The sequence below is a fragment of the Pseudochaenichthys georgianus genome, chromosome 12, assembly GCF_902827115.2.
Source record: "Pseudochaenichthys georgianus chromosome 12, fPseGeo1.2, whole genome shotgun sequence".
NCBI classification, from domain to species: domain Eukaryota; kingdom Metazoa; phylum Chordata; class Actinopteri; order Perciformes; family Channichthyidae; genus Pseudochaenichthys; species Pseudochaenichthys georgianus.
This window is the reverse complement of record NC_047514.1, coordinates 12,720,531-12,734,738: the sequence shown is the minus strand read 5'-3', so window position 1 is coordinate 12,734,738 and position 14,208 is coordinate 12,720,531. Positions and strand designations below refer to the sequence as shown.

The window sequence follows — 14,208 nt, the reverse complement described above, 5'->3', positions numbered from 1 at the left end:
TTGGGTTTGCACTTCAGTCTTTTGGTACCGGTGATATTCACGTTCGGGTGATGCCTTTTCAAATGAGTGTGCAAGTTTGATGTATTGACAGCCGCGTAACCAATTTTAGTTGAACAATGCCGACAAACAGCTTTGGTTCGGTCCACCTGTCTTTGTCCGTCATCCTTGTACGTAACTGCGAAACCAAAATGTTCCCAAACCGGAGACTTCAATGATGCTGGAGGATTTTCGAGCTCAACTTTATCTGCGTTCACCATTTCGACAGTTCCTCAAATTACTGACTACATTTGAACGCATCCCTCTGACCAGCTCGTCCAATGAATTGACTTGCTCGCTCTATGCGTTGAACACAATGGGAGCAAATTACTCTGAATGCTGCGACGCAGCACCTGCGATTACTTCCAAGAAGTTGTTCACGTTTTCAATTTTTTACGTTTAACGTTATATTCGTTCGGTACACTTCGGTACACACGTGTACCGAACCGAGTGCCGTGTACCGTTACACCCCTAGAATACGCACATACACAGACGGTGTACCCGTGACTCTTACAATGAAGGCTCGATAATCAGCTCACAGCATATAAAATGGCATATAGGTGTAAGCAGAGGTAAAGTGCTAATTTATAAGTGGGGTGGGGTCCTCACCTCCTTTAGTGGGGTCCGAGGGGGATGCGGGAAGATTTTTTTTTAAATATTGAAGTTAAATGCATCAACCTGGTGCACTTTGAGAGCAACATGAATTTATGGATACATCTCTCAACACCCATAGGAAACAGAACTGTAAACAGATTTTCTTTTTCTTTATGGATATTTTACAAATCACTCACCTTTTAAACTGTATTCTTGTTTTACTGCCATATAGTATTTCATAACTGTTTTTCATTTATTCTCATAAATGGTGACCAAACCGTTTGAGACCCACTGAGATAACTAGACTAAAGTGAACTATCTAAACAGAGAGTCCCTTACCTCTCTGAGCTGTAGTTATCTCTCAGTCTGACAGCAGAGAGCTCTCCCTCTCCTTGTTTTAGAAACAGCTTCTAATATCCGTTAGCGCAGCTAGCTAACCAGATGCTAACAACAACAATGCAAATAGTGAGTTTGGTAGAAATATACTGTATAATAGTAAAGCTATTTAAGACGATGCCATATTTATTGAAGATTTTACATTATAAATATTTCCCAAAATTATTCAAAAGCATATTCTTCCAAACTCCTTGCTGTAGTATGACACACAGGAGACTATTGGTGTGTGTGGTGAGTTTGGTAGTAATAAGCTGTATAACAGTGATTGAATATTATTGTATTCTCTTTTTTCGGAGTTGCACTTTGCAGACGGTCCCTGAGCACTCGTTTCTTCTCCGGCTGCGGATAGAGACCAATGTAATGTGTCCAGCTCGGAGGACGGCACGTATTGGCTTTTTTTGATCAACATGTGATTGTAGTTAGTTGTCAACCTTACCACGGTACTTAGGAGATGTAATTTTTGTCTGAATAACGTTTTGTTCATGAGTTATTGATCCGTGAAATCCGAATCTCCCAATATCGTTCCAACTTTACTGAACTAAGCTAGAAGACCGTCTCATTTCGTAGACCGCTCGGTTTGCTGTTCCGTCACTTTATTTTTATATTTATATACATTTATTTTGGACGAAAACTTAGCGTGAGGAAAGGCAAGTGTGGCGTGAGTGCGTAAGATATGGGTTAATTGCGTGACTCTCACGCTCAATGCGTGAGTGTTGGCAGCCCTGCCCTCCCCAAGGCAAGCGTTTGCGCCTCCTGCTTTAAAACAAATGAATAATGACTCTATATAATCATATGTAAGGGATAATGTGCAGCGACGCGGTCATTATGGGGAAAAGAACACTGACAGGCTGATCAGGAGCCCGACGCGAAGCGGAGGTGTTATTTTCCCCATAATGACCGCGTTGCCGCACATTATCCCGCTTATTACATGGCCACATTCTCAACAAAGTAACGACATGACTCCCAATATTAATTGAAATGCTTTTATGGATTTAGAAAATGATTTTATTGATTTAAAAAATAGTTGTATTGATTTAGATTGACATGCATCTGCTAAGAAAAATAGTCCGTTGTTACTGTTTGAACTAACGTAGCAACGGCAGGAGCTGCTTCGATAGCGTTTTTGAGGAGATTTTTGATTACAGATTTGAAAACATCGTTGCTTGCTTTAAAAGTAGCACATTTCATTATGTCAAACCTTAGAAAGTATCTAGATATCCCTGCCCTAATGCCAAAGTAACTGCCAACTCCCCTCTCCTGCAGGGGGGCGTGGTCAGTTGCAGTTCACAGAATCATCCCCCTGACAGGGCTGGAAAGAGCAAATATAGCGAAATGAGGCATGGCTAAAATGCAGGATCTGTTTGGTATTTTGAAAAAAAAATTTTTTTTTATAAATTGTATATACTTTATATAGGTATGGCCCTACAATATATGTTTCAAATATAGCATGATAGGTCCACTTTAAGTATCAGGTTCCGACTAGTCACAACAATAATGAAATATCACTCTTAATACACATTTTGCTGTTTGCTGCCCTTATTTCTTTATGTTTAAAAACTGGTTGCCACTGATGGTAACCAAAGACCAAGAAGTGGTTGACATTTTTTCTGAATGGTTGCCAATGGCAACCGTTACTGTCGAGCCCTGCATATTCAATGTGAATATTGCTATATTTTACTATATTTTTTTATATTTTTTAATGTTATTACAGTTTTCTTAAAATAGTTTTCTATCTGTGTTTTTGTTTTATTTGTATGTATCTTTATGTATGCACCATGACACCAAGTCAAATTCCTCCTATGTGTTAACCTACTTGGTAATAAGTCTGTTTCTGATTCTGATTGTAACTTCTCTGCAGTTCAAACTGCTTTTCAGACTTTTTTAGCTATTTTTGTTTTGTTTCATGGAACACAATATTTCTGTTTTGATTCATTCTCACGCGCCACACAAATAAAAAGGCCTGTTTAATAACCAAGAAAAAGTATAGTGTATATTTATATCATACTATTCCCACCAGATAATACTGCATTGGTATTTGCAATATTTTGATAATGAAGAGATTTGTCAAATGCTTCCTTAGCCATCGTCCTCTGACCTTCGTCTTCTCTCTCCGCCCCTCCTCACCCTCCACTTTTGTAGTTAAGGAAACGTCTGTCTGTCTGTCTGTCTGCCCTCCTAAAGTGTTAGCAGATGTGAAGGTGCTCATTGTCAAGGCACAAGTAAAAGAGACGGACAGTCATAAGGTCATAGATACTGACATGAAAAGTCTGCATATACACTGAGATACATTTAAAGAAGGAGACAGATTAATTACCAGGCAGTTGGTATGTGGGCCATCCAGTTTGCACCAACTTTTTTATTTCTTCTGGTCTCTTTTTTTTCTCGCCCTTGAAATCAGATGATAAATGAATCTTTAGAATTACACTATTGCCTCACCTCCCCTTCACCCCCACTTTACCACACACACCCCACTGGGTAAGCAGTGAGCGAGTGATGTAAGGCAGAGGTGGAGAAGGAGGAAACAACTGCATCTGAGGTTAGCCAGATGGAGGAGAGGGAGAGGGTGGAGGGAGGGAGGAAGGGAGTAAAGGGAGAGAGGGAGGAAAGGACAGAAGTCGACCCTTGTTGGCAAACCAACTTTTGTCTCTCTGTGTTGACAGTGAAGAGGCAGTAGATCATGGAAACTCTTAACACTCTAACTGAGGGTTTATTTCTTACTCATGCAGTTTGTGGCTCCTGCAGTTTGTGGCTCCTGCATCATCTGTCTGTGTGTTTAGTTGTTATTCTGTCTTTTCTAAGGAAAACATACTGTCACTCATTAACTCTGCAGGGAAATAGTGTCATTAAACTAGAAAAGCTGTAGCCTGACCAATACTAGATAGTTGGGACCCGCCAATATTTATCTATAAAAGCAAAATAAATCTGATAATAATTCAAGGTATGAAGAAGACAAATCTTTCTTTTTTACGCATTTTGTTAGAAAGATATATGCCTCGCAGTACATATATTTTACAAATATGAATACAATTTATGAAAAATGAAAGTAACTGTAGATATGAAATAACAGTCAAAATGTCGAATGTTTTGAGTAAACGGTAAATTGACTGCATTTAGATATATCGTTTTTTTTTTCTTGTCCCACACTGGCAAAGTTGCTTCCTGCTCAGGAGCGATAAACATTCACACACACACTCACACACCAATGGCTCTACCTAATATTTGGGCTTCAATATCTTGCCCAAAGAAACGTTTACATGTAAACAACTATAAATAGACCTATATTACCTTTTTATTTTAATTAATCAAATATACATAAAACGCAGCATAAAATGTGTATTGCTATTTTGATATGTGTTTTATATTGGCATATGAAATTAGTAGATTAGTCACACAAAATCAGGGTGTCTACCTTGCAACAAAATGCCTTGAATATCAATATATTTAAAGGTCCCATGACATGGCCATTTCTACTGATCATAATTCCATTGTGGAGGACTACTAGAATAGATTTACATTGTTCAATGTTCCGAAATGACATTGGTTTCTCATACAGCATCTCTTTATAGTATGTGTATTCACTCTCTGTCCTAAACGGCTTGTTGGAGCTCCTGCCCCCCCCCTCCCTATGAGCCCACTGTGCTCTGATTGTTCAGCTCGCCCAGACGCCCACTCTGTTCTGATGCGTGGGGTCTGGGTGCCGTGTTGGCGGGACGTTGCGGGGCTCGCTGCTGTGAGGAGCGGACAGTGTGAGGAGCGGACAGTGTGAGCTGTATTACTGGTGTCATTTCCTGGTTGCTGCGTGGGGTCCTGCGAGGACAGCGAGACATCGCGAAACTCAGCCTAAGCACCATGGACGCGGGAAGGGGGGGTGCTGAGGGGGCTGAAGCAACCCCCATCTGAGAGGCTCACAATAGCAACACACCAAGAGTTGTAAAAGTTTTGTGTGTGTGTGTGTGTGATGTGTGTGTGTGTGTGTGTGTGTGTGTGTGTGTGTGTGTGTGTGTGTGTGTGTGTGTGTGTGTGTGTGTGTGTGTGTGTGTGTGTGTGTGTGTGTGTGTGTGTGTGTGTGTGTGTGTGTGTGTGTGTGTGTGTGTGTGTGTGTGTGTGTGTGTGTGTGTGTGTGTGTGTGTGTGTGTGTGTGTGTGTGTGTGTGTGTGTGTGTGTGGAGCTCCACGGATTGGTCCATTTGCACCAATTGGTCCATTTGGGTATGGTCACGTCACTGTACCCAGGAAGAAACAAATAAAAATCTCCAACGAGGCGTTCTGGGGCAGCAAAGACAGGTATTTTCTGTGTTAGTTTTACTCGCTACAGGGTGTACTTTGAGGGTTTGTGAGTCTGCAGACCGTTTACATGCAGAAAAAGCTACATAACACACAAGGGGACGGGTAATAACCGGAAAAGCATGACATGGGACATTTAATACAATTAGGTAAATTAACAAGTATTTGTATGTGCTTTTGTTTAGGAGCTCTAGATCACATTGTGGTGACGACACAAGATGGCAAGTTCCCTCTCAACCAGCTGGGACAGGTCTCCATGAAATCCCCTCAGCTCATTATGGTCAACATGAGCAGCTTTCCAGAGGTAAGACGATCACACACACAAACACACGTACAGATTCTTCCTAGACGTATGTGTTTGTCTCACGCAGACTAGCACGCTGTAACTAAAAGCTTTATAAAAATAATCCGACAAGACCACAAAGATCCGAAAGACAGATAGATGGCCTTTTGCAGAAGGAAAAGTAAGCCAGAGCAGAACTCTCTAGAAGCCCTCAGTTCTGTACAAATGAAACCTGAGCGGCCGCTCTCTCTCCAACTGTGTTTCAGATGCTAATTGATTGATCACTCGAGGAGGCCTTTGTTCCGCTGTGAAAGATAGCAGCATGAACCCAAACTGTGTGTGTGCGCGCACTGGGATGTGGTTCTGTCTGTGTGTGAGTTTTCACAGAATAGGAAATGACCTCATTTTACCCCCAGGTTAGGAAGGAATGGATTATTTTCTTTTTTCTACTCCTTTTTCTTTCCCTCTTTTCCGTTTTAGATCATACAACACTGCTAGTCAGAGGGGGCGTCTTGTATTTTAAGACCTTCTGGTGTCCTGGCAAATGTTAATGTGCTTTTTTAGCAGTTACACAAGACTGAATTATATATCCCCAAAAAAGTCATGAATAAAGATTTAGTTGTCTAAGGTCTTATTTAAAAAATATGTTTAGATGATTAAGAATAATGAATGCTAATACAAGTGAAGCGGTTTCCCCCACAGTTATGATTACGCAAATAAAATAAAGTCATACAGTTAACTGCTAATGTTAGCATGAAGACAATGCTAACATGCTGATGTTTAAACGGGTATAATGTTTGTATCATGACAGCCATCTTAGCTTTGCACATTAGCATGCTAACATTACGTATATGTTTGGTACAATTCATCCTAACTGGAGTATGAATGCAAATGTAATGGCATGCAAGTCAGGGTTGGAATGAAGATTGGTGAGATATTTTCAAGTGTGAACCAAAGAATCCGACCGCCCGGCATTGCCAGCCCTACATGGCTAAAAACACAAAATAGCAACATAAAATACTCTGTGGAGGCAATAACAGATTTACATTCTAAGGGAAGTAAAACCGACATGATCTGTTGCTGTTTAAAACCGTTTTTTTAAGCTTCGATGACTTTCAAAGGCAGTTTGTTATTTTGGAGAACCACCTGTTTGTTATAAACAAAAACAAGTTCTTCCAACCATATTTAACCAGCTTCTATTTTTCTACCGGTCACCTTTTGTGAATCTGAAAGGTGTGGTTACACCTGTTTGTTCTGTGTTGTAGCGGCATCACAAAACATGTAAATCCAAGCATTTATCAGTATCTTAAATCTGGAAATCTACTCTTCAGCCTGAACGGTCTTGCTGTGAGTCTATTTTCTTTCCAGGAACTCCGACCGCAGACCACACACACACACCGGCAGACACACTCATGCATGCACACGATACAATGTCATGCCCTGCGCTGCCCATGTCCCACACAGAGGTGAGTCCTCAGTACCCAGAGCTAATAGGCTTATAATGATGCCTATCCATTACCAGGCACTCCAGAGGCCCTAGCATTGTTTTCCATTCATTCATTAAGAGCAGCCAGGGAAGGCATGGTGGAACTAACAACAACTACCAGCAGGCTTAGATCAAGAACCAATTTGGTGTGTGTGTTTTAGGAAGAGTTTGCATGTTAAAGCATCCCACCACTTTGTTCATAAATCATTTTCTTCAGGACTTTTTATTTTACATGCACACACACGCAGACTCTCGCACACATTCCTCCCCGCTCGCCTCTTTGCTTTGAAGCGGGCCGTCAAGCGTTTGATGTGAAACTTCAGTGTAATTTCTCTTCCTCTCGAACATATTAACCAGAACCTGCACGGCCTTTACACAGAAATTCCCCTCGGTTTTCCGTAACCACCGGAGTGGTCGTCGGGAGAGAGGAAACGGTGATGAATTCGATGCTGAGAACGATCAAACATAGGTAGGGGCTGAATCTATCACCCCACACTCAAAGAGCGCACCCAGAGGCCTTTGCTCCGGATGAATTTGACAAAGGAAAAGAAACCACATGAATTAATTTAATGCGCGCAAATAAATTCCTTTAATCTCACTGCCATTTTTTTTTTCCCAGCGGAGAAGGCCAGAAGGAGCTGTCGAAAATGGAGAGTAGGTTAGAAATGGAGTAGAAAAAAAACAAATGATGTGCTTTTTCCTCGCATTTGCACACTTTGTAAGGATCAGCTATGGGAATTGTCATGCGGTTGCAGAACTGGTGCGAGGAGTGTGACTTTGTTTCAGTAATTCAAAGGATTTGGCTTCCTCTGCCTTGTCTGTCTGATCAAGTTTTTATGTCGCATATGTTAAGACTGTTTTAATATTCACCAGAGTAACATGCAAGCTTGTCCCTCTGCCTGCTGGTCTGCATGCCTGCCAAAAAAATACAAACATACTTTAAAATGGAATTCCAAAGAAGCCACTTTAATATTAAAGTATTGTGTGACTGTAGACCAGTGCTTCTCAAAGTGTGGTCCGCGGACCACTGGTGGCCCGTGAGCGCCCCCTAGTGGTCCGTGAGTATATTGGTACAATTTCACATTTGAAATACATTCATTTATTTAAGTTTTCCGCACTCTCGCGGGAATATCTCCGCAATGGAGCGAGCTTAAGTTTCACTTTCGATTGCATGATATAGCCCAAATAAACACCTTCATCACACATGTTGCCTTATTTGTACCATTTTCAGGCGATTTGTAAAAAACGATGTGTTTTTGTGGAGTTAGGTGGTCCGCGAGTGTTTTTTTATTGGTTAAGTGTATGGTATGGTACTTGGTATGAAAAAGTTTGAGAAACACTGCTGTAGACCAACTGTAGACTGGAGACTCTTAAAGACTCTTAGACTCTTAACATGTATTGTCTGATCCTGTTATGGGTTGAGATATCAATGTCGTCTCTGCCTAGTATCCAAATTGACACTAGATCACTTGTTCCCTAACAAACACAAAGTTCACTTCTTTTAATGTTAGTTTAAGTGAATGTAAATATTCATGTGCTCACCTCAATATAATAACCATTGCCCACGTCTATTAAAAGCAATAAGATGATTTTATTTTTGAAAATACTTTAAATGTGTTCACACAAACTCAAAAGCACATGTGTGTTTTTGTGTGTGTGTATCCATGTATCATACACAAACACCCGCAGACAGTCCTGTGAGGTCACTGTGGGTCACCGCATTGCCCTGCAACCTCTCAGTCCTGTCCCAGAGGGCCGAGCGCTGACAGTGGCCCAAGGCACTTCCACACTGCATCGGCTTCCCCTGACACACACACACCCCAGCCAAACACACACATAACATACAACCCACCACACCTTAATAGTTGCCAGCTGGAGCCTGGCCACTACCTGCAGTTGTAGCGCCGCTTTTCCATTCACACCAGCAAGCACACATTCATATATCTGTGTCTGTGCGTGTCTGTGTGTGTGTGTTTCTGATCTTTATGTCGTGTTTGCCCCAGGCTACAGCTGCCGCTGCCCGTGCCCTGAGAGAGAGTAGCATGAACCTTAACCCAGAGGTTGACGGGACAATCATCAAGGTGCCCGTTCCCAAGTGAGTCTCTTCCTAAAACATACACACATATACACACATACACACATATATAGATATAGACACACACACACACACACACACACACACACACACACACACACACACACACACACACACACACACACACACACACACACACACACACACACACACACACACACACACACACACACACACACACACACGTATACACATACACACACAACCCCCAAGGGCAGAATCGCTTTCCTGCTTTCTGCACTTTCAATCCTTTCTTTACTACTTTTCCCTTTCTTTTGTTATCCCTCTTTTTCCCCACTCCCACTGTTATACACTTAACTTAAGTATTTACCATGAAACAAATTAGGGGATCTGATAAATCAAGTAATCAATTTATAAAATGGTATTTCATGGATCCTCTTAAGGAGGCCAAGATTATTTGATATGGCAAAACTACATTTTGGAATTGAGAATAATTGCAATGCATTTTACATTTTATAAACTAAATAAGATACCAATAACTCAAAAGAATATCAATACATGATGCAAATCCTAGACCACAACCTTACAGTTAGTCTCTTTCTTGCTTTTGAACCCCTGTAACTGACAGATTTATTGACTTTGGTTTGTAGATGTATAGAGACCGCGAGTGTGTTGATGTGAGGGCCGGGTCACTCTTTCTCTCTGCCAAGTCAAACAATCTTACGAAAAACTATCCGTCACTCACTCACTAAACTACTTTGTGTGTTTATCATGTTTTGTTTTTTACATATCTGCCCATACATGTCTAAATGCCAATCTGTACTTATGTGCATTTGGGTGCATGTGTGTGTGTGTGTGTGTGTGTGTGTGTGTGCACGCGTGGAGCAGCAGGTGTTAGTCTGGCAGAGGAGGGACACAAGAGTCAGGCTGCGTTCCCCCTGCAATCAGTCTCGGCACGCTCCAAGCCCACATTTGCATTTCCAAAGAGAAGGCGCTCCTTGATTGGCCCTGGAATCAGTAATTAGGCCGTATTGTTTGTGGTAAATAGACGCCACACTTGGATTGTTTGCAAATAGTCCCAGAGGCAAAAACAACGAGAAAAAAGCCAATTAAAGACAAAGAGGGAGAGTGAAATGGGAAGTATGATTTTCTGAGTGATTAACGAATGCAAAGTGAATACAAAGTTGTCGGGATGACGAGCGTCTTAGCTCCGGTCTGTGTCCCTCAGCAAGTCAATGTGAGATGGACTCACGGGTCAGAACTGAAATAATTAGACCTCATGCTTACATGCCCTTAACATTAAGTAGTAAGTAAGGTTGTTATTATTTGACATAATGCATTTTTTATTATTTGGTTTTCTGTGTTTAAAAAGAGTCTGACTAACCGTTTCTTTTTAGGTCTCTGTGTGTAGTTTAAAGGCATCTTGTTTATCTTGTATTCCTGTAGCAATTAAAAGTAGGAAAATACACTTTCTCCAACACTGAAAGCTAAATATCATAGTCATTAGCTAATATCATAATTTGGTACAGTGTATAACCTTGCTTTAAAGAGTCGCTGCTACTTTAACCCACTGACATCCATTGAGCTAAACTTACTTGCATAACTCTCCTTCGTCATCTTCATAGCGACGTACAGAGACATATGCGTTTTAACCTTATATATACAGTCTATGGTTTTAACCCTTGCTTGGAACAATCCATGTATGTCAACTTCTGTCTTACTATTTGTTCTTTTCTCTCATGTCCTCCCTTCCCTGTAGAGTAACACGAGAACACAGGGAGAACCTCGCCAAGCTGGCAAAACAGTTTGGCAACAAGGCTAAAGACTCACTGAGGAGGGTGCGATCCAACGCTGTCACACAAGTCAAAAAGACCAAGGATGCACAATCGGAGGACACCTTACGTCTTGTGGAGAAACAGGTAAGAGATATGGAGAAGGACAGCAGTTCTAATACACATGGTTACATCGATAGATCAGACTGAGAAGGGATATTTTAAGGAAGGTTGAGTTGTGTTGTTGGATGCAAGAGATGATTTTCAAAACCTCTGATAATTGGAGCCTGAAGACCTGAAACTGTTAATAATAATTCCTTACATTTATTATAGCGCTTTTCCAGTGCTCAAAGCGCTTTACAGATACACATTACACATATTTTTTATACATGCAATGGTCACTGTGGACAATACCCACAGGAGCAAGTTCAGGCGAAGTGTCTTGCCCAAGGACACAACGGCCTGACGCAGTGGCGGCAGGAGCGGGTCCAAGTCCAAGAGTTGAAATAATTAGAGGGAAATTCATCATAAGCCCAGTCATATTCTGTCTTATTTCAGCTATATAATGTTGTCCGTTTACCAGACATACAATAGAGGGAGGTGAACGTGTATTTTTTTCATCTTTCCCTCCTCTTCTTTGACAGATCCAGCAGATGGCGGACAACATGGCGTTGGACATCGACAAACAGCTTGCAGCCAAGACCAAGGAGCTGCTAGGCTGACTGTGACGATTAAAAGGTCTTATTTTGGTTATTTTGTTATAGCTGAACTTCAAATGCACTCATGTAAGAGGGGAAATATGCCATTCATATCTGGTTAATAATACACTCACTAGCATTGGGGAGATACATCGCTGCTGTGGGATATCTGGGTTTAACCGTCAGTGCACAAACAGAAATTGGTACGGATACAACGACAGACTGCCGGTCACATCCCTCCTCCCTTGTTACTCTTCCTGTCTTCAAACAAACACAGACGAGGGACGAATGGACTTTTAATGGGATTTGCGGGCCTCCTCCTAATCAAACTCTTTGCCACAAGGGCTGTCTGTTTACATAAAACAAGCGCACCCGTCTGAATGTAAACTGGTTGCGGCTTTGTCTTGGTGGCAAGAGCGAGAGAAAAGGGGAGAGACGGTTTGTTCCAGAGACGCAGGATATGATTAGCATGTTGCCAAACATTTGTTTCACATTGATTCAAAGTCGGTTCAAAAATAAACTTGAGAGAAACAACAACTTTAATTTCTGCCATCATCTAGGATTGATAATACGGCTACTCAACCGACAATAACGTCGGAAAAGTAACATTATTGATGGGCTCCATTAAATAAAATCTACTTTGTACCATGTGCGTCATGTTTCTCTCTTTTGTTTTCTTTTCTTTTTCTCCACTTTTGGTTTGAAGTCGCCCCCTCCTCCATTAGTCAGAGTGATAATGGACTTTTCCTGTGTACAGACCTCCAGACCCTGGCTGCTGGCACCACAATTGTCCATTAGGAAAACAAACTTTAATGTTGTCCACTTGGACCTCTTTGTCCTTTAAAAAGCTGCACTTTTAAAGCCACTTTCAGGAATTGCCGTTGTTCAAAGTGCATGGATAACAAGAAATGTATGAATGAGAAGCCTACAGCAACACACACGGCTCTGCTTTCATCCCTCCGCTGTTTACACCAGCTAGAAGCTTTTCCGCACTATTATGTGGTCCGTGTCTTCGTCTTTATCATGGTTTGTTTTGCTTCCTCTGCTACTGGTCGCAGGCAGCCCACATGGCAGACAGGTTTAATTTAAGAGTTTCCTCACACACTTGCTCTTACAACCACTCGGTGGTTTGTTGATTACAGTGGGGCTACATTGCACGCCACTAATTAAATCTGAATCAGAATGCTGTTTGGTGTCTTTTTAATGGATTAAATAAATGGATAAAATATGACTATGCAGATTTCATGGTGTTTTTTGTAATATTTGGTGTTAACTACACATTGTAGTTTTATTAGATTTGTCTTCTTTATTTGTCTCCCTGAATGGCCTTGCTGTAATGGCCTAAATGGGCCGGAGTCGTTGGATAAACAAGAGTTTAGCAGAGGAGTGGCTGTGTTGGGACAGAGGAGGGGTGGGGTGGAAATGGCAGGTTTTTGTGGAGATTCTGGGTCCATATGTCAGCAATTTGAGGGCATTGTGTACCTTGGCCTAAAACAGAGCTTCATGATCGATGGAGGGGTGAAAATCCCTGGCGCAGAACACAGGCAAGCACGAGGAAATTGCTTTCAGCTGATAGCTTCATTTTGGTTGACATTTATCAAGTGAATTACCCCCCGTTTTTTCTTTTTAAATGTTTACTACTACTAGCACTGCCTTTTGGTGTATGTGTGTGTGTGTGTGTGTGTGTGTGTGTGTGTGTGTGTGTGTGTGTGTGTGTGTGTGTGTGTGTGTGTGTGTGTGTGTGTTGTGTGTGTGTGTGGTGTGGTGTGTGTGTGTGTGTGTGTGTGTGTGTGTGTGTGTGTGTGTGTGTGTGTGAGCAATAGAGCTTTGTCTTTGTACTCGTGGTGTGTCTTTTGGCAATTCCTCACCAAAATATACAAGTCTGAATTGGTTCAGTACACGTTGGATTTGATAGTGTTCTGTTCATTGCCGCTGCATTTAAGCAAAGATAACCACTAACACATTTTAAATCTATAGCTTGTACTCCCAAGATGCTCTTTATAAAGCTCTATTTCTTCAAAAAGTATCATTAATTTTTGCGTGACATAAATTGTAATGGAAAAACCCAAGCCATGAAGAAATATCAACCACAAATTTCAATTGTTTTATTAAAAAAAAACAAGCAAGACTATTTAAACTTTTGCCAAAGGGTGATTTTAACAGGACAATGGTGAAGGGTAAATTGTAATGTAACAGTAGGACAAGTAGAGAAGGTTCATAAATCAGTGAACTCAGTAATGTCAGTTTTATTCAGGTTTGCTAACATTAGCCTCGGTAAGCTAATAGTCATCACACCAAACATGGCTCAAGCAGCAAAACCCCCGGGGTGTACTCAATTGGGCAGGGGTCCGTTACTTTCAGTTCTTATGAATTCCAGTTTTTATTTGTAAGAGGAAGAATTTGTTATTTATTTTTACTATAGTCTTGTTTTAAATCCCCAATGGGAATATTAGTATGTGCTTTGCAGAGCACTTACTGAATCCAATTTCTTCCCCTTATTTTTTTTAGAACACACATACAGATACAGAAGAGTACAATTTCAACTCATTGGAAAAAAGAATCAAAATGCCTCAAGTGTCTATTTCAGTCCTCTCTAACTTCATT

General features: G+C 41.2%; 1 protein-coding gene across 1 annotated transcript in view; it reads left to right on the top strand.

Annotated features, from left to right (window-relative positions):
• Positions 1–12,250, top strand: part of mrrf (mitochondrial ribosome recycling factor) — a 25,465-nt gene extending 13,215 nt beyond the window's left edge. The window contains 4 exon segments of the mRNA XM_034095630.1: positions 5,495–5,613; positions 9,082–9,173; positions 10,894–11,053; positions 11,551–12,250. Of these exon segments, the coding sequence (XP_033951521.1) occupies positions 5,495–5,613; positions 9,082–9,173; positions 10,894–11,053; positions 11,551–11,628 (449 nt within the window). The 3' untranslated portion in view covers positions 11,629–12,250.
• Positions 12,251–14,208: the final 1,958 nt, after the last annotated feature.